Source organism: Podarcis gaigeae (assembly GCF_964106915.1).
Source record: "Podarcis gaigeae genome assembly, chromosome: 1".
NCBI classification, from domain to species: Eukaryota; Metazoa; Chordata; class Lepidosauria; order Squamata; family Lacertidae; genus Podarcis; species Podarcis gaigeae.
In genome coordinates this window covers 9,376,231-9,402,926 of record NC_139678.1, presented here as the reverse complement: position 1 = coordinate 9,402,926, position 26,696 = coordinate 9,376,231, and the positions used below count along the sequence as shown (strand labels likewise).

The following is a 26,696-nucleotide window of genomic DNA, read 5'->3' as shown; positions in this document are numbered from 1 at the left end:
CTCAAGTTGTAACTCAGAAAAGTCTGCCCTCAGCTTCCACGGTGAGTTTCGCCCTACAAAGACAGCTAGAGCATTCATATAAAATACTTGTGTCTCCTGACAAACCTGTTTGATCGGCCCCTGAAACCTATTCAAAAGGAACAGAAGGCAAGATTCCTCCCCCGCAAAGGCTTTTATTATGGGGTCTCATTCAGCAGCTGTTGCCTTTAGCAATAATACCAGAAACAGAGATTATACCAAGAGCCTGTTCAAACACACACAGAGGCCCTGTGTGTGAGGAACTGATTCTCGCAATCCTCCTCTCTCTAAAAAGAGGTGCCATATTCCTCACCTCTGACTGAAACTAAGTGTGCTCCATTTGCTCAGAGTAGGCCCATGACTGAATACACCTGCGTACAAAGCGATATCCCTGCATGTAGAAAATTAGCCTGTCAGGGACAAAAGCTCTCCGCTAACCTGCTCTTCCATACATAATTTAAATTCCTCACACGTAGAAAGCTAGCATGCCAGCAGGGTGGTGAAGCTAGAGTCCTTCCTGAGGTGCTGGTTTTCTATGAGCAGGGGGGGAATTGTACAGCGAAGTATCACATCATGTGGGTCAGGGATAGGGAACTTGTGGTCTTCCAGAAGGCTGTAGCTCAATGGCAGGCATTCCCAGGTAGGGCTGATAATGTCCCCTGCCTGAAGACCTCAGTCTGCAGACAATGTGGGCCTAGCAGGTCCAAAGGTCTGACTCAGTACAAGGAAGCTCCCTATTTTTCCAAATGTTTTACAGAGAGTCAACCGATTTGCCAAGTTTGCAGGGAGTCTGGCCTTTCCTTCTTCTTCTTTGGCGATCCCTTGTAGCCAAGTCAGATTGTCTTCCATAAACACGGTCTTCACAGTGAGTCCATAAGTGACTGTGGAGGCCAATTCTGGATCCACACGTCTTTCCACAGTGGGGACATTGGTTTCCGGGCGGGAGTTGATCACGGTGAGGGTTTGCCAAGTGTGCCTTCCTCTTAGCACATTTCTCCCTTTCGTCCTGAGTTTGAGCGTCTTCAAAGCCCATCTTTGGCAAAGGCTGTTCTCCAACTGGAGCGCTCGCAGGCCAGTGTTTCCCAGTTGTCGGTGTTTATACTACATTTGCTTAGATTTGCCTTGAAAGAGTCTTTAAACCTCTTTTGTTGACCACCAGCATCGCACTTTCCATTTTAAAGTTGGGAATAGAGTAGTTGCTTTGGAAGATGATCATCAGGCATCCACACAACATGACCAGTCCAACGAAGTTGATGTTGAAGGATTGTCGCTTTGACACGGGTGATCTTTGCTTCTTCCAGTACACTGACAATTCTTTGCCGGTCTTCCCAAGTGATGTGGAAAATTTTCAGCAGCCTGATGAAGACCAACAGCCTGAGTCAGGACGTCACCAGCATTTGGGCATCAGCATTGGTGACCACACACTTGAGGTGATAGGCGATTCTGCCTTCCTGGGTTCCACCACAATCTTTAGCCTCATCCCTTTGCACCCCCAAGATTGGCTCTGGGAACCCCCAAAGCAGCACACAGGAGGAAGAGAAGGGGGAATAATCTCACCAGGCAACTCAAAATGCTTGTTCCAGAGGGACAGTCAGAAAAGCATGGTGTTGAATTCCTCTCTGCGTTCCACATTTTAATATTGCATTTCGTCATTTATATTCTATGAGCTGCTCAAAGAACATGTGTCGATAGGCCACCATACAAATCGAGCAAATTCTTGAATAAATAAAGTTCTTCAGTGAGCAGGATACCTCAGACCGGAAGTTCCTTAGAGGATGGAGCTTCTATTATTCCCTTTATTCTGTAAAAGTGCCACATACGTTAGTAGTGCTGTGGAAATTTGTGACATGAAATATGAAGCATGCTGCTGGGATTTTTATTTATTTATTATTTTAAGGAAAAAACACAGCATGGAACACAATGGAAGTGTATTTTGTATATAGGGATTGAGAAGCTGGAAGGTGTGCAGAGGAGGGCGACCAAGATAATCAAGGGTCTGGAAACCAAGCCTTATGAGGAACGGTTGAAAGAGCTGGGTATGTTTAGCCCAGAAAAGAGGAGGCTGAGAAGAGATGTGATAGCCATCTTCAAATATCTCAAGGGCTGTCACATGGAAGATGGAGCGTTCTTGTTTTCTCTTGCTCCAGAGGGTAGAATTTGAACCCATGGCTTCAAGTTACGAGAAAGGAGATTCCAGCTAAAGATCAAGAAGAATTTTCTGACGGTAAGAGCTGTTTGACAGTGGAATGGTCTCCCTTGAGAGGTGGAGGACTCTCCTTCCTGGGAGGTTTTTAAGCAGAGGTTGGGTGACCATCTGTCCTGAATGCTTTAGATGAGATTCCTGCATTGCAGGGGGTTGGACTAGATGACCCTTGGGTCCCTTCCAACTCTACAATTCCATGATTCCCAGAATGTAAAAGGTCTTTACAACTTGGGACTAGTTTCTCTAAGAGGTAGCCTTAACACACATGTTTCCCCTCAACTGTTTCAACCAGTGGAATTGGCACTATGAGAGGTGCCACATAATACCTATTCCGCGAGAACTCGGTTGTTGAGTGCAGCAGTGCCTAGACTTTGGAACTCCCTGCCTCAAGATCAAGAGGTGCCTTCACTGTACTCTTTGTGGCATAGCCACTTCCGGCCTGCCCAGGAGGTGGGTTTGCGGGCTTCACGCCCACCCCACGTGAGCGGGGGCTGGTTTCAGCTCCCGCGAGAGCAGGGGAATCCCGTCCGCGTCGTCCCCCCCAGCCGGCCAATCAGGTGGCTGAGGGGCGTGGCCTGCCCTATTTAGGGCTAGCGTGTACGGGGCTCGCGCCGGATAGTCGATAGGACCAATGCCTAAGCCAATGCCTCTCATTCCTGAATTCAATAAAGTTGTGGCCTAATTCGCCCATTTAACTTTAAATCATTGTGTCTTGTGTCTTGGGGGGCGGGAACTCGCCACGTAACTGCTGAAAACATTCCTGCTCAGACAAGCCCACCCAGATGCTTAGGAAGTTGGCGTAATTTTAATCTGTGTTTCCGTATTTTAATTTTTGTACGCTTTAAAGCATAGCTGCGGATTTTCCTTGATGTTATTGTTTTATCATCTTTGAGGGTTTTTTTAATTTTATTTTGCAATCAAGGGGTGCATAGGTTTTAAGAAATGAATAAAACAAAAATTCTGCAAGTGCTGGGCCCCTTTGTCTTTCATAGAAGACACTTCTCCAGTTGCGTAGAAAAAGAAGAAGAAAATGTGTCTCTCTCTCTCTGCAATGCATCAAGTGAAATCTCCCTCCTTTGCAGTCAACCCCATTGAATGTGGACGTTGCGTAGTCTTGGCTGGGACCAGGCGCATTTCATGTTACCGTGCGACATCTCTGTGTAATCACATGGGTGTTAACCATGTCTCTGAGTGCTACATCCTCCCTGACAACTCACAACTCACAAAGTGGGGGGGGGGGTTGTGCTTGTTCAGATATTCAGTGTACAGTGGTACCTCGGGTTAAGTACTTAATTCATTCCGGAGGTCCGTACTTAACCTGAAACTGTTCTTAACCTGAAGCACCACTTTAGCTAATGGGGCTAAATGCTGCTGCCGCACCACCGGAGCACGATTTCTGTTCTTATCCTGAAGCAAATTTCTTAACCTGAAGCACTATTTCTGGAGTCTGTAACCTGAAGCGTACGTAACCCGAGGTACCACTGTAACTTGGATGGACACAGCAGAGGGCCACCTCAACTTTTAAATGAGCAAATCTCATGCAGAATGGGGTGGGTCACTGAGAAATGCTAAAAAGGGGGGGTGAATCCTCCATCTAAGCTCTACTACTCTACCCATAGCCCCTATGAGAGCCAGTGTGGTGTAGTGGTTAAGAGCGATAGTCTCGTAATCTGGTGAACTGGGTTCGCTTCCCCGCTCCTCCACATGCAGCTGCTGGGTGACCTTGGGCCAGTCACACTTCTCTGAAGTCTCTCAGCCCCACTCACCTCACAGAGTGTTTGTTGTGGGGGAGGAAGGGAAAGGAGAATGTTAGCCGCTCTGAGACTCCTTAAAGGGAGTGAAAGGCGGGATATCAAATCCAAACTCTTCTTCTTCTTCTATAGACTTTGTCCATGCCTTTAAAGCATGTGACGTTTCCCGAGAATTCAGAGAACAACTTAGTTTGTTAAGGGTGCTGGGAAGTAAGCTACTGTTCCTCACCACGTGCTTCAAATGTATTGATTTAATACACTGCTTGATGATAGGAAAAATCCTCATGTCTGTTTACAAAAAAAATTAAAGCAATAAAATTATTGGTAAAAGCAGTTTAAAACAACTGTGTATTTAAAACAATAAAAAACCCCACAAAAAAAACAATAGCGATAGACTAAAAACAGATTAAAACACAACGTTCTCCGTATTTGGGAAGGCTTGTCTGAACAAAAATGTTTTCAGCCCTTGCTGAAAAGAGTACAGTAGTACCTAAGGTTACATACACTTCAGGTTACAGACTCCGCTAACCCAGAAATATTACCTCGGGTTAAGAACTTTGCTTCAGGATGAGAACAGAAATCGTGCAGCGGTGGCAGCAGGAGGCCCCATTAGCTAAAGTGGTGCTTTAGGTTAAGAACAGTTTCAGGTTAAGAACAGACCTCCAGAATGAATTAAGTACGTAACCAGAGGTACCACTGTACAGTGAAGGCACCTGCATGATATCAATAGACAGGGAGTTCCAAAGATTTATTTCTTACAAATGCAGAATGAACATTTTGTGGCACTTGTAGCAGTGCCAATTCCACAGATCGAAGCGGCTGAGCGGATAAAAGGCAATATTGCAGACAGAACCACACCAAGTTGTCCAGGACTTTATAGATGAATGATAACACATTGAACTTGACCCTGTTTAGAGCTCAAGTTTCTGAAGCACATGACATGGTGTCATTAAGTTGCATCTTTCATCCATCATCAAGCTGTTTCTGTGGTCCTGCAAGCAAGCTGCTCACATGTTGGTGCTGACCTTTAAAGCCCGAAACAGCTTTGGCCCAGTATACCTGAGGGAGGGTCTCCACCCCCATCATTCAGCCCAGACACTGAGGTCCTCCTCTGAGGGCCTTCTGGTGGTTCCCTCATTGCAAGATGTGAGGTTACAGGGAACCAGGCAGAGGGCCTTCTCGGTGGTGCCACCTGCCCTGTGGAACACCCTTCCACCTGACTTTTAGAAGACATCTGAAGACAGCCCTGTTTAGGGAAGTTTTAATGTTTGATGTTTTATTGTGTTTTTAATATTTTGTTGGGAGCCGCCCAGAGTGGCTGGGGAAACCCAATCAGAAGGGCGTGGTATAAATCGTCATCATCATCATCATCATCATCATGTCCCAGGCAGGACTCATGGAGTGCATTGCAAGGTGCGAAAAGTGACTCTCCCTGCTCCATGCATGCAGGTGAACGCCTGCAGAGGTGCCAGATTCTTAGCAAAGGTCAAGGGTTGCATGATGCAGAACTATTCCAATTGCAAGGTGTTTGCACAAGGCCAGGCCCAAGGCATTTGGCTGCCCGAGGCAAATGACAAGATGGCAGGTTCCCCAATTCCACATATAAAAGCAGTTGAAATTCACTTCGAAACAGGGAAAGGAACAGCACAGCACACCTGAGGGCAGGAGGGCAGGCCAGGCTCCATGTTACATATAGCTGTGATCACTCCACACCCCTGGGTGATATCTGTCTTTTCAATATCATGATATATCACAATACACTGATATATCACAATGTCTGAAATAAGGATGGACCTCGTGATTTTTGCCGGCACCTGCACTTATGATTCAGTTAACAGAGGCTGCAGGAATCGAGAGAAGCAATGGCTGGCTTCACAGCCCCCCCCCCCCTTGTGTTGTTTGCATAGCACACACACACATCACGATTCACGATATATTGCCAGATTTAATATTATGAAACTGATACTACGATATGGACTTCAACGTTTTGGGTGATATATGGATGTATCTCCCAGCCTTACCCCTTATCATCTGCTGCCCAGGGCAGCTGTCTCTCACTGAACATAGAAGAGTAGCCCAGCTGGATCAGGCCAAGTGAACCACTGAGTGCAGTCTGCTGTTTTCATAGCGGCCAACCAAGTGCCCGCAGGACGGCCACCAGCAGAGCTAGAGCACAAAAGTGCTTTCCCTTCCTGCAATTCCCTGCCGCTGGTATTCAGATTCATCCTGCCTCCTCTTAAGAGCCCCCTTTAGGGTGGGACCAGATTGTGAGCTTTAAACAAAACCCTGCTGTGTATGCCAAGTTGATCCAGATACATGACTCAAGGATGTTTCTCTGCCAAAAGGGAACGCAATGCTACCAAGATAAACAACCAGACCAGAAACAAAGCTACAAAGCTGTTTTAGGGTTGCCATATTTCAAAAAGTGAAAATCCAGAAACAAAAGTTGTTGATGGTTTGCCCAACCAACACATAGGATATGGGCTGCCATATGCCTGGGTTTTCCTGGACATTTCAAGCGATATTAGAAAATTCCTCCCAGACATCACTTTTGAAGGACGAATCCCGGCGATGTCCAGGAAATTGCGGACATGTTTGGATTTGGATTTGATATCCCGCTTTTATCACTATCCGAAGGAGTCTCAAAGCAGCTAACATTCTCCTTTCCCTTCCTCCCCAACAACAAACACCCTGTGAGGTGAGTGGGGCTGAGAGACTTCAGAGAAGTGTGACTAGCCCAAGGTCACCCAGCAGCTGCATGTGGAGGAGCGGGGAATCAAACCCAGTTCACCAGATTACGAGACTACCACTCTTAACCACTACACCACACTGGCTCTCGTACCACATGTGGCAGCTGTACTTTATCTGCTAGCAACTTGTAAGAGCAAGGGTCTTCTTTCCCTGATAAACAGAAGCCCTGGGAATGAGGAATGGAAACCGGAGAGAAATAAACCTTAATTCATACAGGGCGGGGATGGGGTAGACTCTCACTCACCTGTTACAGGCTAGGAATCCTGTAACAAGCAAAAATTGTCAATTGTGACACTCCAGCCACAGTGGACATAGAAGATAAGCATCATAGTTAGTTGCCATTGGCAGCCTGATAAAGGTTAACATTGAGAACAAGGGAGTGAGTGAAGATCAGGAACAAAGAGAAGGAATCAAATCAACCTTACACGATAGTTGAAGTGGGAATCAGAGGCAGTAACGGGGGGGGGGGGGGGGAATGGCCTGCTCCGAATCATGCCAGGTGGGCGCAGAGCCCAGGAGACCCTCAGGGAGCAGCCTCTAGGGGTGGGAGGCAGGGGCGGAGGAAAGAGGGTGCAGTGGAGGCGGGCCGCCCCAAGTGTCACAACTAAGGTTGGTGACAAAATGCCAGGCGGCACTCACTGCAGGGCCTGCAGCGCACTCAAGCCACACATCTCTCCTGGGAGTGGCTTGGGTGCCCACAGGCTCCACGCTGCCCAAAACCGTCTGCCCGCCGCCTCCCCCTCAGCTGTAGGGCGGCTGAGTGGGAGAAGGCAGGCAGAGTTGGAGGTCCTCGCGGAGCGTTGTGCCTGGCTTGTCCCGCCCCGGGTGCAGGGCACGCGCACCGCCCCAGGCACCCAATCGCTGGTGGTAGGAGACCAGCAGCACCTCCTATTCGCCGTAAGACCACTGTAGACGCAGCATGACAGGGGCTGTCAAGGAGACAGGGAGTGTGTCACAGCTGTCACTGCAGCTGCAGAAGAAGACGCGGACAATGCATTCCTTGGAGCCCAGGCCTGCTGTTCCTGTGGACACCTCACCTTGCCTCATGGGTGGGCCAGCCCCACCTAAAAGCTCAGCACATGGAAGGTTCTTAAAAAAGGAGATTTACAAACCACCTTGTTCTGCCATGGTGGCACAGATGGTGTTTCATCCTTTCTTTGCAGTTGGGAATGCCAGGAAGAGAGGCCTTGATGCAGAGATGCAAGGTGTTCTCTTCCCCAACCCCAAAGGATGGATCTAGAAAACATCTCTTTGGGTGTATTATACAAAAAAGGGGGGGAGACTTCACATCAAATTGGCTGTTTCAATTTATAGAAGCGATAAAATCTGTTTTTAGCATTTTGTGTCAACAACACCCATTGTGAGAACAATACCAAAGAAAAAAGTTCCCAGCTCATATTGTATCTGGCCTAGATTTTGTCGACTCTGGAAATTTCCCAGCTTATCCAAATATTCCCATTTGTCGCAGAGATGGCCCTTCTTCCGAAATCACTGCTCTATTTGACACAGGTCTCCTTCGGGGGAAGACACAGGCAGTGGCTAGTTCATCTTTCTAACTTCCCTTTAAAGTAAATACACAAAAGTGGAATGCAGGAAGTATGTTATATAAGTTCCCCTACAGAAACCATGGACAATCACAAGGCAAAGTAATCCTGGGTGTTTCCCTTCCGTCATAAGATGTTGTACAAAGGGGTGCTCAGATGTCTTTGTATAAGCATTATGGAAAGAAAATAAGTATTTGAAATATGCAGAGCAGGTGTAGCAGCTAGAACAGGCAAATGATGGTGCAAGAGATTCCTGGTTTAAATTTCAATTCAGCTGGGAGCTTGTAAGGTAACCCTCACCAAATCACACAACTTCAGACAGCACACAGAGCGTTCCACCTTTAATGGGAAGGTAATGTTTGGTCTACCATACACAGCCATTATAATATAAAGCTCTTAGTAAACTTGTTGTGTTATTATTAGGACATTCCTGATAAAGAAACAAGGAAATAACATCCAACCCGGGACACTTGTGGTTTCTCCTAGCGCTGCAGTTACTTTGAGCTCCTTGAGGCGCAGGTGGACTAGAAATGCAATAAATAATGATCTCAGGGTCAGTTGTAAGAAATAGCAAGCAGTGAGTAGTAAGGAATGAGATAGGTTTTTAGGTTATGCTATGCTTCAAATAGGTTATGTTATATTCTGGATTATGTTATGTTCTAATAGATGATGTCTGCATAGGATGAGAGTGTTGGAGATACGTGCGAATGTCTATGTGAATCCGGTCTCGGGTGTTTGATTTTCGTTGTTGTGTATACTGTGTATATACGGACAATGACAATAAATTTATCTATCATCTATCTATCTATCTATCTATCTATCTATCTATCTATCTATCATCTATCATCTATCTAAATAATAGCAGCTGTCGATAGCATTCTCCTCCATGATTTGGCCCAATTCTCCTTTGAAGCCATCTAAGTTGGGGGCAATGACAAACCTAGACAGCATCTTAAAAAGCAGAGACATCACCTTGCCAACAAAGGTCCGTATAATTAAAGCTATGGTTTTCCCAGTAGTGATGTATGGAAGTGAGAGCTGGACCATAAAGAAGGCTGATCGCCAAAGAACTGATGCTTTTGAATTATGGTGCTGGAGGAGACTCTTGAGAGTCCCATGGACTGCAAGAAGATCAAACCTACCCATTCTTAAGGAAATCAGACCTGAGTGCTCACTGGAAGGACAGATCTTGAAGCTGAGACTCAAATACTTTGGCTACGTCATGAGAAGAGAAGACTCCCTGGAAAAGACCCTGATGTTGGGAAAGATGGAGGGCACAAGGAAAAGGGGACAACAGAGGACGAGATGGTGGGACAGGGTTCTCGAAGCTACCAGCATGAGTTTGACCAAACTGCGGGAGACAGTGGAAGACAGAAGTGCCTGGCGTGCTCTGGTCCAGGGGGTCATGAAGAGTCAGACACGACTAAACGACTAAGCAACAACAACAAAGTTAGGGGGCCATCACTGACTCCTGTGGCAGGGAGTTCCACAGTTCCACTGTGTGTTGTGCTCCAACTTTGTGCCCCCACACAAATGTCTGGCAATGTCAGAGGTGGGGTTATTGTTTTGGTTCAATCATTTACTTGTATTTTATCTTGTATTTTGTTCTGTGAAATGCCCTATGATCTCTTGACAAAGGGCAGTTATATAAATTTAATAAATTTAATCATAATAAAAATAAATACACATGCCCACCTCCACACATAGGGGCCAGAGTGGGAAGAATCCTGCCCTTGGAGAAGGCACTGTCTAGGTTTAGGCCTCATCCGTTCCAAGTGACTTCCTCCCCCCTCACCACGCACTTTCTTTCTGCCAGAGATTGCTCTTGAGCGCAGCGGACTGAAGCACCGCACAAAGCTGCCTCCGCTATAAATAGCTGTGTGGTAAATAGTGCAAGAAGCTAATGACCGACCGGAAAAATTAAGAGCCGAGAAATGGAAAGATCTCAGAAGCTTCTGAGGCGCGAGAAACACCCACACGCGTCTGCAGTGTGGGTTTCTCAACGGGCCACAGGGGCGCTTTGCTGTGCGGAGCTCAGTTCCTGTGGAAAACAGTCGCTGAGGTGCCAGATTCAGAAGCACGAAGTCAGTGAAACAACCCCAAATGGCTCCTTCATCATCTACTGACTTCTAAATGCCCCACTTTTCAACACCGGTTTCTCAAAAAAACAAAAAACCATGTAAACACCATCTAGCAACAGTGTGGTCAAGTGGTTAGTGTGTTGGACTAGGATCCAGGGGACCAGGGTTCGAATCCCCACTCAGCCATGAAGCTCACTGGGTGGGCTTGGAGTCAGTCCCTATCTGTTAGCCTAACCTACCTCACAGGGTTGTTGTGAGGGTGAAATGGGGAGGAGGAAAAAACCATGTACACCACCTTGAGTTCCTTGGAAGATAAAAGTGGTATATAAATATAAATAAACAAACAAATAATGGTGTCACGTGCCTGATAGGTTGGGTTGCCCCAGCTGCCTGTACCTTCAGTGGTGAGGGCAAAGAGCACACTGGCAAAGAAGGACCCAGCAGGATTGAACTCACGAGGGGAGATTTCAACCCCGCATTCTGCAGGCATCTGCTTCAAACAGAGGAGCAGCCTCTGTAAAGGAGGACACCTGACTATCCTTTTTTAATTTTTTGACACCTGGTTTAGAGTCAGATGGGTGGGGAACAACAACAACAACATGAAATGGTGTCTGGATTACAACACCTCAGACTGGGGACTGTTAACATGATTGAATGCTGCTCTGCACCAGTGGGCTGGGAGAATTCCCTGCACGAAGAAGACAAGGAGAAGGTGAGAGCAAGCGAAATTCATAAAGATGAGGATCTTCCAAGGACTCTGTTGCTGTTCCCACTCGGAAAAATCAGGCCGAAGAGCCCTTGGCAGCTGCATTGTGACTCGCAGAGGGGAAGCAGAAGAATGACAGAATTGTAGAGTTGACCACGAGGGTGACCTAGTCCAACACACTGCAATGCAGGAATCTTTTTGTCCAATGTGGGACTCGAACCCAGAACCCTGAAACTGAGATTCCCATGCTCTCCTGACTGAGCTATCCCAGGAGATATATAAGGAATGTGATTCAGTGGTGAGGGATAGGCCAGAGGAGAGGGAAGCCATTGGTGACCAAACAAGGATTTAGCCTATCTGTTTGGCTTCATTGCTTAGAACAGCGGGGCTGTGCAATATCTGGTTTTCAACTTCGTGATATATCACCAGTTAAGCATCGCGATATACCGGTATATCACAATGTTTGAAATAAGGATGGAGCTCTGTGGAGGCATCGGCTGGCTTCGCAGTTTCCCCCACATTGTGATTTCTGCATAGCACACAGACACACATGCATCATGTGGCCAGGTCAAAAATTATGGACTTCAAACCTGTTTCGGACGATATTATCAATATATCGCCCAGCTCGAACGTTGCATTCCCAGAAGGTCCCGTGCTTTGTCCTGGACAAACATTGGACCCTGCTCTGGCATGTGTGCAGACTGCTCCACATGGCTAATCGTTCGAATTCTGCCCTCTCCCAACTGCTGGGAAAGATTAGGTGCATGAGTGATGGCTCCTAGGGACAGCTCAGGTGACTGCCAGGCCCGTGAGGCTTGGTTAGGAGGCCGCCTCAGGTGGCAGTCTGGAGACAGGCAGGAGGGACGGCATGTCCAGAGCCAGCAGTTGTGTAGTGGTTAAGAGAAGTGGACTCTTAATCTGGTAAACTGGGTTTGATTCCCCGCATGCAGCTGCTGGGTGAACCTGGGCCAGTCACACTTCTCTGAAGTCTCTCAGCCTCACTCACCTCACAGAGTGTTTGTTGTGGGGGAAGAAGGAAAAGGAGAATGTTAGCCGTTTTGAGACTCCTTAAGGGGTGGGACGCGGGTGGCGCTGTGGGTTAAACCACAGAGCCTAGGACTTGCCAATCAGAAGGTCGGCGGTTTGAATCCCCACTATGGAGTGAGCTCCCATTGCTCAGTCCCTGCTCCTGCCAACCTAGCAGTTCGAAAGCACATCAAAGTGCAAGTAGGTAAATAGGTACTGCTTCCGCGGGAAGGTAAACGGCATTTCCGTGCGCTGCTCTGGTTTGCCAGAAGCGGCTTAGTCATGCTGGCCATATGACCCGGAAGCTGTACGCTGGCTCCCTCGGCCAATAAAGCGAGATGAGCGCCGCAATCCCAGAGTCGTCTGCGACGGAACCTAATGGTCAGGGGTCCCTTTACATTTTTAAGGGGAGTGAAAGGTGGGATATCAAGTCCAAACTCCTCCACCTCCTCCTTCAACCTTCATTGCACCCAGGCCACCTCCAGTAACTTCAGGCAGTGTCTGTGGGGTGTGACAGGAGGACGTCCGACAAAGAGGAGGCAGAACACCATTTTCTCTTTTGCAGCATCTTGAGCCTGGGTGGCGGACCAGCATGAAAGATCGGGTGAAGCACAGGAGATCGGCTGCAAGGAGAGGGTTTTCTGACCGCCGCTATTCAAATCCCGATCTCTGAAATTCGCGTCAAAATTTAAAGTGCGCAAGAAGATAAAGTCTCTACCAGAGAAGAATGGCAGATCAAACTGACAGATTGTGCAGAAATGGCAAAAATTACCAGAAGAATCAGAAATCAGGAAGACCAAAATTTCAATAAGGAATGGGGGAAATGTATATCTTAAAAACCGTTGTAAACAGTTAAAATCGTTAGTAGGGTTGGAATATCACTTGTAGTTTAATGGTGATTTTTGGACACAATGGAGAGGTAAAAAAATTGGATCATCATAAAAGATGCAGGAGAAAATGATTAACAATGGGACCCACAAAGGGGGAGGAAGGAAGTCCCAAAGATTCCTTGGAATCTCGTTTTAATGTTGCATATTGGATATGTGACTGTCAAATTTTAATCTGAGAAACCAAATTTTTTTTTTAAGCGTGCAACGCAGCCCAAGCGCACTTTGCTCTGCACCTGCCGCGCACGAAAACCTCTGCCAAAATATGTCAAAACAGCTGTGCTCATCTGACATGCCCCTCTGGCACCAAGGCAAGAGTTTGCGATGTAATTACAGCAGCCGTCGAGTCCTTATTACAGATGTCTGCTTCCCTACTGCTGCTTTGGTTTTGTTTTGGAAAGAAAGCAAAGGATCTGGGTCGAAGGCTTGAGAGACTTATTAAGTCCTTGTGGTTGTGCCTCGTGGAATTTCCAGTGGGTTGGGTCTGGGAGAGGACAGGTGACTGGAGACGATGGAGCCCTTCCCAGGCTGAGCCAGGCTTGATGCAACATCTCCTCCTGCTTCTTGGGGGGGGGGGGGACTATCAAATGAAAGGCATGTGCAACATCAGAACTACCTGTTCCTCAGAAGAGCCCACTCCCTGCATTTTTGCATGAGTCACAGATCTGGCAAAGCCTCAAGCAAGCCCAAAGTAGAAGGAGCTTGCTTTATACAGCCAGGCCATTGGCTGTCAATTAGCTACCAGGCTAGGTTTAAAGTGTTGGTATTAGTGTATGAAGACAGCTTGAGACAAAGATATCTAAGAGAGCATCTCACCCCCTACATTCCTAATCGATCGCTGCATCAATCTGTGTATGCTGCAGATACCAGCTTGTCCAAAGCTATGTTCCTAATGCTGTCAGAACTGGAGCTTTAATGTGGCACCCTTTGGAACTCCCTGCCACTGCAAATCAGCCAAGCACCTGCTCTTTTTGGTGCCGCTTAAAGGCGTTCATCTTCTAAGGAGACTTTGAAAATTATTATCTCAGCTGGAGTCTGTACTGGATTTGAATTGGTTTTAGGCACATGCTTAAAACTACTTTTTATATTTATAAGGTAAAGGTAAAGGTACCCCTGCCTGTACGGGCCAGTCGTGTCCGACTCTAGGGTTGTGCGCCCATCTCACTTAAGAGGCCGGGGGCCAGCGCTGTCCGGAGACACTTCCGGGTCACGTGGCCAGCGTGACGAAGCTGCTCTGGCGAGCCAACACCAGCGCAGCACACGGAAACGCCATTTACCTTCCCGCTAGAAAGCGGTACCTATTTATCTACTTGCACTTAAGAGTGCTTTCGAACTGCTAGGTGGGCAGGAGCTGGGACCGAAAGACAGGAGATCACCCCGCCGCGGGGATTCGAACCACCGACCATGCGATCGGCAAGCCATAGGCACTGAGGTTTTACCCACAGCGCCACCCGCGTCCCTTGGTTTATATTTATAAGTGTTCTCAATTTTTTATATATATATGCAATTGTTTTTATATATGCAACAGTTTCTTAACTTTTTTTTTGCATATATTTATTTATAACAGCATAGGGCAAATGGAATAAAAGTAGAAAGGGATATCTGGTGCTAAACATGTAGGGGCAGATTTCCACACCAAAAGAAACACAATAAAATCATATCACAAGGTTCCAAGAAAGGCCAATGGGTTTACATTACTCTGTATCTTATTAATCTGGTCAACAACAACAACAACAACAGCAATTTATTACAGGGCTGTCTTCAGATGTCTTCTAAAAGTCATATACTGTAGTTGTTTATTTCCTTGACATCTAGTGGGAGGGCGTTCCACAGGGTGGGTGCCACTACCAAGAAGGCCCTCTGCCTGGTTCCTTGTACCCTTACTTCTCGCAGGGAGGGAACCGCCAGAAGGCCCTCGGAGGTGGACCTCAGTGTCCAGGCTGAACGATGGGGGTGGAGATGTTCCTTCAGATATACTGGGCTGAGGCCGTTTAGGGCTTTAAAGGTCAGCACCAACACTTTGAATTCTGCTTGGAAATGTACTGGGAGCCAATATAGGTCTTTCAGGACCAATGTTATATCGTCTCAGCAGCTACTCCCAGTCACCCGTCTAGCTGCCACATTCTGGATTAATTATAGTTAATCTCTCCATAAAAACATCATCTTGTCTACCCTCTCTGGTTCTTATTATATATGTAAGCTCAACCATGCATACTATGCCCCAGATTTAAGACATCCATTCTCTTGTGGATGATTTTCCCACCCCCCTGCCTACAATTTTGACAAATAATAATTACGTCAGCAGTTAAGCGATGTTGCGTTAATGTCTTCTATTAGTACAGATTCTTTAACATATTCAAATAGTAAAATTGGAGGATTTTACTATTACATGGATAAAGTCTAGCCAGTTATAACTTCAGTCTCCATATACATAGAAAGACAGGTGACAGATAAATAACTAGCCAGCTAGATAAAGCAGCTGTTTCCAAGGTTTTATATATGTAACTGTTTTATAACTATTGCAAATAGTTTTGGGAAATGACTCGAAAATATTGGTACTATGCTGTAATGTCTACCTAGCTCAGCCTTGTTTGCAATGGCAGGTAGACGCTCTGCAAGATTTCAAACAGGAGACATTTCAGGCCCCACCTGAAGATGCCAGGGTCTGAACATGGCACCATCTGCATCCCCAACACATGTCCTTCTGCTGAGCTATGGCCCTGCCAGGGGGCTTTGGGGAGTGGGGCTTGGTGGAAATTTGCCAGGAATTGGCAAGCAAAACAAGCAGGGGTATCCATCCCTGGTTAAGGCAAATTCACACTAAAATGCTGGTGAATTTTCATGAGGACACACACATGCGCATATTTGCAAATGGGGAAATGAGAAGAGCTGAAGTCAAGAATGGGAATATGAGGAGGGGAAGAAATGGAGGCAGTGAGAGATTTTACTTTCTTGGGCTCCATGATCACTGCAGATGGTGACAGCAGTCACAAAATTAAAAGGCGCCTGCTTCTTGGGAGAAAAGCAATGACAAACCTAGACAGCATCTTAAAAAGCAGAGACATCACCTTGCCAACAAAGGTCCGTATAGTAAAAGCCATGGTTTTCCCAGTAGGGATGTATGGAAGTGAGAGCTGGACCATAAAGAAAGCTGATCGCCAAAGAATTGATGCTTTTGAATTATGGGGTTGGAGGAGACTCTTGAGAGTCCCGTGGACTGCAAGAAGATCAAACCTCTCCATTCTGAAGGAAATCAGCCCTGAGTGCTCACTGGAAGGACAAATCATGAAGCTGAGGCTCCAATACTTTGGCCACCTCATGAGAAGAGAAGACTCCCTGGAAAAGACCCTGATGTTGGGAAAGATGAAGGGGACGACAGAGGACGAGATGGTTGGACAGTGTTCTCGAAGCCACAAACATGAGTTTGAACAAACTGCGGGAGGCAGTGGAAGACAGGAGTTCCTGGCATACTCTGCTCCATGGGGTCACGAAGAGTCGGACACGAGTAAACGACTAACCAATAACAAACCTGTTCCTGATCCTAGTGACGCACATGCACTTGCTATGCCCCATGCCAGGCACATATCCAACTGCCACATGAAGTGATGTCACGCATGTGCCAACATATGCACACTGAGCTCCTCCATGCAAGGGCCAATCTCGAAGCTGCAGTGCTGCAACACTGTCAGAATAGGAATACCAGTGAGACTTGGATCGCTTCCAGGCAACCTGATTATCGTGCGTTGACCTTGATTTGGTTGCAGAGAGGTTATATACAATGTTGCCTCGATAAATTTCCACCCCACACTTTCCAGTGTGTTTCCCCATCATGAGCCTTGCTGCAAAAAAGTTCAGTGGGTGGGTGGGGAAGAGAACGGGTTTGTCCTGCCTCAGTACCAAATTTGCTTTAATTGGGCGACCCGAATTTGCCTGCATGTGATTGTATCCCACCCACACACAAAAAGATCAGAAATGAAACCACCAAACTCGGTCCGTGATGCAACATTAAGAACGAAAGCCGTTCCTCTTAAGATCCCACTCTCGCTACAGAACCAGCCGATCGACATCTCCCCACGGAGCGTGGCTCTCTCTATGGGCCATGTGTGGGCAAAACCTCATTTCTTAAGCTGAAACGAGTACGTTCAAACAAACTCCACCCACATTGCCTAATGGACACAGAGGCTCAGAGGCCAAGAGTTTTGTTTACCTTTGTCTAATACCTGCCACAAGAAGCAAGATCACAAGTGGAACTTCAGATGGCTTAACAAAAGCCACAGGCTCTCCTCAACTGAAGCAGCTAAGGCAGATCCACAGGAGGCAAAACCCCAGGGCTCCCCACCCTGAAACAACTCAGTAAATGTGTTCCTATCTCCCTGGCCTGCAGGACTGCCATGAAAAGTGGAAGCCGCTGAACATTAGCCTCCTTTCAAAGGCTTGATCAAGGCATAGCTTTCTATCCTCGCAATATTCATCTGAGTACAGGAGAAACTTGATTAAGTTCGCATTTAAAGGTGAACCTAACAAACTCACACTGTATTCTGCTCTGGTCAGACCTCACCTGGAGTACTGTGTCCAGTTCTGGGCACCACAGTTCAAGAAGGACACTGACAAACTGGAACGTGTCCAGAGGAGGGCAACCGAAATGGTCAAAGGCCTGGAAACGATGCCTTATGAGGAACGGCTAAGGGAGCTGGGAATGTTTAGCCTGGAGAAGAGGAGGTTAAGGGGTGATATGATAGCCGTGTTCAAATATATAAAAGGATGTCACATAGAGGAGCGAGAAAGGTTGTTTTCTGCTGCTCCAGAGAAGCGGACACGGAGCAATGGATCCAAACTACAAGAAAGAAGATTCCACCTAAACATTAGGAAGAACTTCCTGACAGTAAGAGCTGTTTGACAGTGGAATTTGCTGCCAAGGAGTGTGGTGGAGTCTCCTTCTTTAGAGGTCTTTAAGCAGAGGCTTGACAACCATATGTCAGGAGTGCTCTGATGGTGTTTCCTGCTTGGCAGGGGGTTGGAGTCGATGGGATGGCCTTTGTGGTCTCTTCCAACTCTATGATTCTATGATTCACACTTCCCCAAAACAAAATGTAAACTGATGTCATCCTTCAGAATTTCACACTGTTCTAAATTTCATAAGGCAGCTCTCAAAGCAACCTGTCTGTGTTTGAAAGCTATCGTTTAATGGTTCACTCTTTCCTTTCTGTGCGGGACCCATAGCGACATTTCCTTTAAGGACAAAGGCTCAGAAAGAATCTATAAGTACGAGCACAATGCACTGCCTGGCTAGATCACATCAATTCCACCAAGCCCAGTGTACTGTTTCCAGTGATGGACAGCCAGAATGCTTTTGGCAGCTCAAAGGCCTGGAAGGATGGCTACAGCCACCCTGTTGTCATCCGCAAGTGCCTGATACTTCACCTTTGAACGTGAAGATCCAATTTAGTTTCATGGTGAAGAGCAGGGATCTGCAAACCTTTTTCAGCAGGGGGCTGGTCCACTGTCCCTCAGACCTTGGTGGGGCGGACTATATTTTTTTGGGGGGGGAATATGAACGAATTCCTATGCCCCACAAATAACCCAGAGATGCCTTTTTAATAAAAGTCACATTCTACTCATGTAAAAACACCAGGCAGGTCCCACAAATAACCCAGAGATGTGTTTTAAATAAAAGGACACACTCTACTCATGTAAAAACACGCTAATTCCCGAACCATCCACAGGCCGGATTTAGAAGGCAATTAAAAAGCCAATTTAGCCTTCAGTAAATCTGTCTTAGGGACGCGGGTGGCGCTGTGGGTAAAACCTCAGTGCCTAGGGCTTGCCGATCGCATGGTCGGCGGTTCGAATCCCCACGATGGGGTGAGCTCCCGTCTTTCGTTCCCAGCTCCTGCCCACCTAGCAGTTCGAAAGCACCCTTAAGTGCAAGTAGATAAATAGGTACCGCTTTATAGCGGGAAGGTAAACGGCGTTCCCGTGTTCTGCGCTGGTGCTGGCTCGCCAGAGCAGCTTCGTCACGCTGGCCACGTGACCCGGAAGTGTCTCCGGACAGCGCTGGCCCCCGGCCCCTTAAGTGAGATGGGCGCACAACCCTAGAGTTGGACACGACTGGCCCGTACAGGCAGGGGTACCTTTACCTTTAAATCTGTCTTCCAGGAGAATGTCTAACCCCTGGGTAGGCAAACTAAGGCTCGGGGGCCGGATCCGGCCCAATCGCCTTCTAAGTCCAACCCCTTGCAACAAAGGAATGTTCAAAGCTGACTCCTTCTCACTCCCGTTGCTGCTCATTTGCTAGGAGAGGACTGTTTGGACACAGCGAAGAGGCTCAGCAGCCCCCTGAAAGCCTCAGGAACAGTGGTGAAGCCATAGTTTATCCGTTATCTCTGAATCAGGTCAATGGTATTATGGTGTATTGTATATTACTGGATGCGGGGAGGACTGCTGTGTGGCCCAGCCCCCTCAGGAATATCTCAGCCACCTTCCCTGTAAGTTCAGTGGTCATTTGAAGAATTCAGCAGGGAGCACATAGCCTTGTTAGTTTCTGTTGCACGGGCACAGTTCGAAGGCCTGCAAAATAAGCTATGAAATGCAGAAAATAACTAACATCACAAAGGATGAGGTATTCGTTTGTCTTCCATCAGCAGTGGAACTGCCTGCAAGCAAGGTATGTTTAAGTGCCAGTGGAAATGATGGAGGAAGAGGATGAAGGAGTCAGCCCTGACAGAAGACTTGGGAGATTATAAGAAAACCAGGGCAAGGAATTCTCTTGCTGTGATTCCTGCAGCGATTCCTGGACTAGATGACCCTCGGGATCCCTTTCAACTCTATCTATGCAATAGGGAACCTGTGGACCTCCAGCTGTTGTTGGAGCACAACTCCTATCATCTCTGACTGCCGGCTACATTGGCAGGAGCTGATGGGTGTAGAGGGTCCAATGAGATCGGGGGGGGGGGGGGTGTCCCACAGATTCCCCCCTAGAGATGGGGGACAATTCCGCCCAGCTCTCATTTCAATGCAAACCTAGTTCTCCCCAAAACAAACCGAAACGCAGGTACGTTTCAAACTTCCTCTGAATTTTGCAATGTGGTTTTCAAAAAAAAAAAAACCCAAGCCTTTGAAAACCATATATATATATGGAGAAAGGGTAGATTTTTTATAAAAAAATTAAAAAAATAAAAATGCATATGTTTGTGGAAAGCAACATGCAAAAGTGCATTGTTAAGGGAAATTGCTGGCAAAAAATAATATTTACATTAGGCAAAAATGCACACACAAAACATCTTCCTTAGGAGGAATGCACGCAAATTCACACTAGTGAATTTCTGCGAGGGTTTTCAGATCACAAGCTGCTGCAAACTGAACATAAGATTTGGGGGAAATGATAAAATGGAATTAATAGGCTTATCCACCACTAAGCAAGTCTGATTTAAAGGCAACAGCAAGTCTCCAACAAGGAAGATCTGACAAGGTAGCTGAGGCCGGCTTCTTTGAGTGTGTGTTTGCCTGACACATTCAGCACTACACAACCAGATGAAAGGGGGTACAAGGAACTTCTACCTTTAATAATTCTGTAGGAGAAGGGCTGTCTACGTGTTCAACGTGCCTACACCCCATGTGGCAACGGGGACTGCCAGCTTAGAGGTTTTCCCCCGCCTCTGGCCAATACATTTGAAGTGTAAGGTTTTCAATAGCTGGCATCTTTCCTAAGAAATTTCCAAATACCCCCATGTCTTCCGATGCGGGAAATCAATAGGCACACATTTCTTGTCGATGCCTGAATGACTGCGAGGTGTAAACACTCTCTCTAGCCTTCTCATTAGATGTGCAAGATAGTTGGCAAAAAAAAAAAAATGTCGCCTTCGCGCAGCAAATCTTCCACCTTTTGCAAACGTGCGAGATTTTTGAACTGCACAGGATAAAAGATAAAATAGATCTTGCTTGGCCACTCACAGGACCCAGCTAATCATTCTGAAAAGTTTTAAGGCTGCGATTCCACACACACACACACTTACCTACCTAGCAGCAAGAGCCCATAGAAACAAGGAGATTTACTGCTGAATAAACCCATGTTGAATTGTGCTTTCAGTGACTCTCAAACTTACAGTTTTCTCTTCTCCCTCCCTTCCCACCTCCCCTCAAATGAGCCCCATTTGTTTTAGCCATTAAAATGCAGGGATTTTAGTGAAAATGGAATTCTGATTGAAAAACCCATTCATCTGATTCATTTCTCTTCCAATTTCTTTTCATTAATATGTAGCTCATAGACTTGGATGCGACTTTATTCAAAAAAAAAGGCTTCGGATCCTGCTGAGAAGCAATGAAATGCATCTCTTTCCTGGAGAAATAAACATTGGCTTACCCAGAAAAAAATATATATTACAAGAATGGTAGGCACCACCTTTGGGTATTTTGAGCACCAGCCGCAGAGTAGGGCTGGGTGAAATGTCAGATACCAGGTGCACCCAAAAAACGCCAGACGCTGGGATTGGTTAAGGAGCAAAGGAAGGATTTCTGAAAACACATAATTAACTGATGGAACACCTTGTCACAAGGTGCAGCGATAGCCATTAGGTGAGATGGCTTTGGAAAAAACAGACCAAAGTCCTGGGGCAACAGGGTTCTGCCTTCTTTTTGGTGAGGATGGTGAAAGGTGCTATTGATTCGTGTATTTGAAACATTCCCTATGTGCTCTTCGTTGCACAGCAATTTCAGAGCAGGTTACAACTCAAACACTCTCAAATTCGCAACGCAGGTGCTAAAATCAGCAGCAGCTCATCTAACAACGACAACACTGGCATCAGATGTTACTGAAAGACAGGTGCCCAAGACTTAAAAGAGCAGGTGCCACAGGGTCTCCTCTGCTAGGTCATAGAGGATAGGGAGTTCTAAAGCTGGGGTGCCACCACTGAGAAGGCCACCTCTCATGTTGCCATTTAGTAGACACCAGCCAAAGATGGCGTAATCCAAAGGAAAAACTCACTGGCATAGCCCAGTACACTTACCAGTGGGAGCTGCTGCCCATTGGGACTCATAGGGACCTCCACTGGTTCAAAACTCACACTGTATGGGCTTTTGTAAGTCAGTATGGATGGTACTTGCATGTTCAAAGAGGATGAGCCTCCAAATGCCACATGATCGGAGGACAGAATAACACAGGAAGCTGCCTCAGGCCATCTCAGGCCAATGGTCCATCTCAATCTCCAGGTCTTCAAGCGGGAACTTTTCCCAGCCTGACATGGAGATGCTGGAACTGAACTTGGGAATTTTTGCATGCACAGCAAACGCTCTACCACTGAGATACAGACATTCCCTGGTAGATGCCCATCGTCTGAATACCAAGCTTGTTTTCTCAAGCTCTGGAGGGTAGGACTCCAGCCAATGGCTTCAAGTTACAAGGAAGGAGATTCCGACTGAACATCAGAAAAAACTTTCTGGCTGTAAGAGCTGTTCAGCAGTGGAACGAACTCCCTAGGGAGGTGGTGGACTCTCCTTCCTTGGGGGTTTTCGAGGAGAAGTTGGGTGGCCATCTGTCATGGATGCTTCAGCTGAGATTCCTGCATTGCAGAGGGTTGGACTAGCTGGCTCTCGGGGTCCCTTCCAATTCTATGATTCCTGGAGCTTCATGGTGAAGGTTGGGTAAGAAATGTAATAATCAATAGCAATGTCCATCATTGTATGATGGTCGAGGGAGATGTTTGGTCAGGCCCAGCAAGATAATTCATTTGTTCTTTTAAGTTCCCCGGTTTCAGGTTTCTAGCTACCCTGGTAACCAGGTTTTTTGCACGCACACACACCTGAAAAAGCCTTGATTCCACCCCCCAAACCATCAAATCCCCCAAAGCAGGGAAGAGAGTCCTTGAGTATACACATGCACATAAGGGAACCTATGGCTCTCCAGATGTTTCTAGCTCCAGTTTCCATTATCCCTAGCCAACACGGCCAATGGCCAGGGAGAAGGGGAGTTTTAGTAGTCCTGTCACATCTGGAGGGCCACAGGTTCCCCCAGCCCTGGTACATCACACATCCCATCACAAATGGGCACAGGTGCCAAGCTACCTTAGACGCCAAACAGCCCCAGGAGAAGCTCAGTGACTCACCCAGCCTTCGAAGCTGTCCGAGGACCCGGCGCCGTGCAGGAGGTCATGGAAGTGCACGGTGCAATTGGCCACAAAGTCATCGTAGCCAATGGGGGTGCCGTGGAAGACGGCCAGTTCCAGCTGCCGGCCGTCATTGACTGGGGCACAGAACTCCTCATTGTAGGTCGGCGTGTTGGTCTTCTGCTTGGTGCTGGTCTGCCCCACCCTCACCTGGTCCACGCTCAGCGTGATGTAGGGGTCCAGGAGCTGCTGCCCCTTCTTGAAGAGCGTGTGCCTGAGGGACCAGCGGGTGGGCTGCAGCCCCACGGCCTCCCCGATGCGCACCTTCATGTAGCCGTTGAACTTCATGGCTCCGGACGGGGGGGGAACAGAGGAATGCGTCCTCTTCAGAGAAGTAAGGTGCTGTCCTACTGAGTCTGTGGTAGCCCGGAGAGTAGCTAGGCAGTCCTCAGGGGACAGGGCAGCCGGTGGTGGCAGCTCCTGGTCTCTGGGCCATGCTGTCAAGGGCACTAACCCACACCCAGCCCTTTGCCCCCCTGTCTTCCCTTTCCACAAAGGAAGGAGACGAACCAAGTTGCTGAATCACTTCTCTTCTTCACAGCGGAGAGGAGCTAATTCCTTCACCTCCTTTGGGAGATAACAGAGCATGGAAACACACACACACAGAGAGAGAGAGAGAGAGAGAGAGAGAGAGAGAGAGAAGCGAAGCAGCTTTCCAGAGCCCTGCTGTCTGGTGCCAAACACCCCAGCGCTCCTGGCTCTGTGCACATCAGCAACCAAACACCTTTAGCTGTTCTTGGTTCTCACAGACAAACCGCTTCAGTTTCTCCCTCCTCCCTTTAGTTCAGGAAGAAACTGCAGCAGAGTGAGAAGGGGGGGGGACCTCTCTTTCCCCCCTTTTCCTGAGCCGCTCACCCAAACCACAAGCCACAAATCCACAGATAAGAGAGAGCAGGCTTTCAGTTCGGCAGAATCTTCCTCTCTCACTGCTCAGAATTTGATTCCTTCCTTCTCCTGCCCGGGTGGTTTGAGAAGAGCGTCTCCTCCTCCTCCTCCTGAGAGACACACAGAGAGAACAACCCAACACAAGTGGTTGTTGAGCAAGGGAAACACCTGAGAGATGTGACTAGCCCACGAGAAGGGAAGGCCAAGGGGTGGGGCTTCCACCTAGCCTTGCAAGGACTTGTCCCAGCGGCGGCTGCTGCTGCTGTGTGTAGCTCTAACCTGTTCTTCAGAACTACAGCTGTCATTTTATCACAAGCACACACTCTCCAAACCCCATTGTGCAAAGAGCTCTCTTTCTCGCCCCCTCCTGGCTCCTTTGCTGGGCAAGGTCCTGCACCTTCAGATTCCTCCAGGAAGGCGTGTCTCCAAAGCCACTTATTTGAATCTCTGTTGGCAACTTCGCTCCCTCCCTCTTTCTCGGAGGAGGAGGAGCCACACCTGGAATATCCACTTCTTCTTCTTCTTCACACCCTCCAGAAAAATTAACATCTTGTCTCAGAGGAGCAGCCGGAAAAGAAGGGTGAAATTTCTTCTCAACTTCTTTGCATCTCAACCCACATGGAGGCACATCTTGCTTTGCATTTTTTTTAAAATTAAAATAAAATAAAATTGCTTTCTTTATTCCCCTCCCCCCTTTTTAAAAGCACATTTTTATTGGGTTTTATAAATTTACAAAGCTGAGCATGAAAACAAAAAGTAAGGCATCATAAGAAATAAGAAACATCCCATATTCAGTCCTACTCAAGTCAGTTAAAAATTAAATTTTGTTTCATTATGCAGCTTGGAGTTATCAGGAGGGTGGAGTTTGGTTTGTCCATCGTAGTGAAACACATCATCAACCTGTCACAGCAATGCTAATTTGAAGTTCGTATGTCGATGTTATGATAGCCATATCTGTTGTCGAATGGATGATAACTGGTCTGTCCCGTGATTGTCATTAACAGATGAAATAAAGGGTCACCAAATGGTAAATAAATATCTAGTTTCTCTTTGCTTAGCCCCCCCCCCTCCTTTTTAGATTCCGTTTGCAACATTCATTTGTTTTAACTGTGTTAACTGGGGGCAGGGTTACAACAACAACAACAACAACAACAACTTATTTTTTATACCCTGTCCATCTTGCTGGGTTTCCCCAGCCACTCTGGGTGGCTCCCAACAAAATATTAAAAGCACAATAAAACATCAAACATTAAAAACTTCCCTAAACAGGGCTGCCTTCAGATGTCTTCTAAAAGTCAGATAGTTGTTTATTTCCTTGACATCTGGTGGGAGGGCGTTCCACAGGGCGGGCGCCACTACCAAGAAGGCCCTCTGCCTGGTTCCCTGTAACCTCCCTTCTCGCAGGGAGGGAACCACCAGAAGACCCTTGGCGCTGGATCTCAGGGTCTGGGCTGAACGATGGGGGTGGAGACGCTCCTTCAGGTTATTGCTACTGCTTGTTACTGTAGTATGGTTTGTGTGTGTGTTTATATTGCAAATTCAGGTGATCATTGGATGAAGTTCAGTATTTAAATTTAATAAATAAAATTTAATAAATAAATGCATCTTCATATTAGATTGCTGCACACCAGCCTAATCTCCAAGCGGCGCAAAATTCCAGCGGTTTGAGGTGCTTACCCAAGGTTCAAGTATTCTTTTGGGAATGAGGCATAGCTGTGGTGTCTTTGTGATATATGGTTTATTCATATAGATATGCAACCGGAGCCGGCGATGGAGAGGTTCACAGCATTAACACCCCATGAGGGTCTTGTTTCTCCCAGAGTTGCAGCCTTAAGTTCAAGCAGAGATCTAGCATTCCTTGCCCCAACTCTGCTTGCTATTATGATTCTAGGCCACATCACTGCCACTTTATAGAGTTGGAAGTCTCACACAGAGCCCTTTCCTTTCTCCTTAATGGCCCATCACCCAGGCTATCGCTTCAACAGGAAGTTAGCCTGGCTTAAATTGTAATGCTTGTTGCAACCCTTCTTGAATTGCAGAGGGTTGAACCAGATGGTGCATGGGATCCCTTCCAACTCTACAGTGATATGATTCTATGATTCCTGGGACTTCATGGTGAAGGTTGGGTGATTTGGAAAGAAGATAAAGTCCCTACCAGAAAATAATGGCAGATTAAGTTGATGGATTATGCTGAAATGGCAAAGATGACCGGAAGAATCGGAAATCAGGAAGACCAAAATTTTAATAAGGAATGGGGGAGAATTATAATTTATCTTCAAAACCATCGTAAACAGCTAAAATCGTTAGTAGCGTTGGAATATCACTTGTAGTTTAATGGTGAATTTTGGTCACAATGGAGAGGTAAAAGATTTGGATTTTCATAAAAGATGCAGGAGGAAATGACTAACAATAGGACCCACAAATGGGAGGAGGGGAGGCCAAGAGATTCCTTGGAATCTTATTTTTATGTTGTATGTTGGATATGTGATTGTAAAATTCTGATCTGAAAAATCTAATTATTATTATTATTTTTAAAAAAGAAAGTTGGGTAAGAAATGTAATGAACAATAGCAACATCCATCATTCCCCCCTCCTAATAATTTTATTTAAAGTTTTAATAGCAGACAGGTTACAGGGAAAGGAGTAGAAATAAAAGAAAGATCATTTTAAAGATAACAATAAGTTGT

At 46.8% G+C, this 26,696-nt stretch overlaps 1 protein-coding gene across 1 annotated transcript in view; it reads right to left on the bottom strand.

Moving 5' to 3' along the window:
- The window catches only part of PRKCH (protein kinase C eta), a 117,175-nt gene extending 92,784 nt beyond the window's left edge, over positions 1-24,391 (bottom strand). Inside the window, exon 1 of the mRNA XM_083734129.1 lies at positions 23,065-24,391. Within this exon, the coding sequence (XP_083590255.1) occupies positions 23,065-23,412 (348 nt within the window). The 5' untranslated portion in view covers positions 23,413-24,391. The remainder of the gene's footprint in view (positions 1-23,064) is intronic.
- Between the last annotated feature and the right edge of the window lie 2,305 nt (positions 24,392-26,696).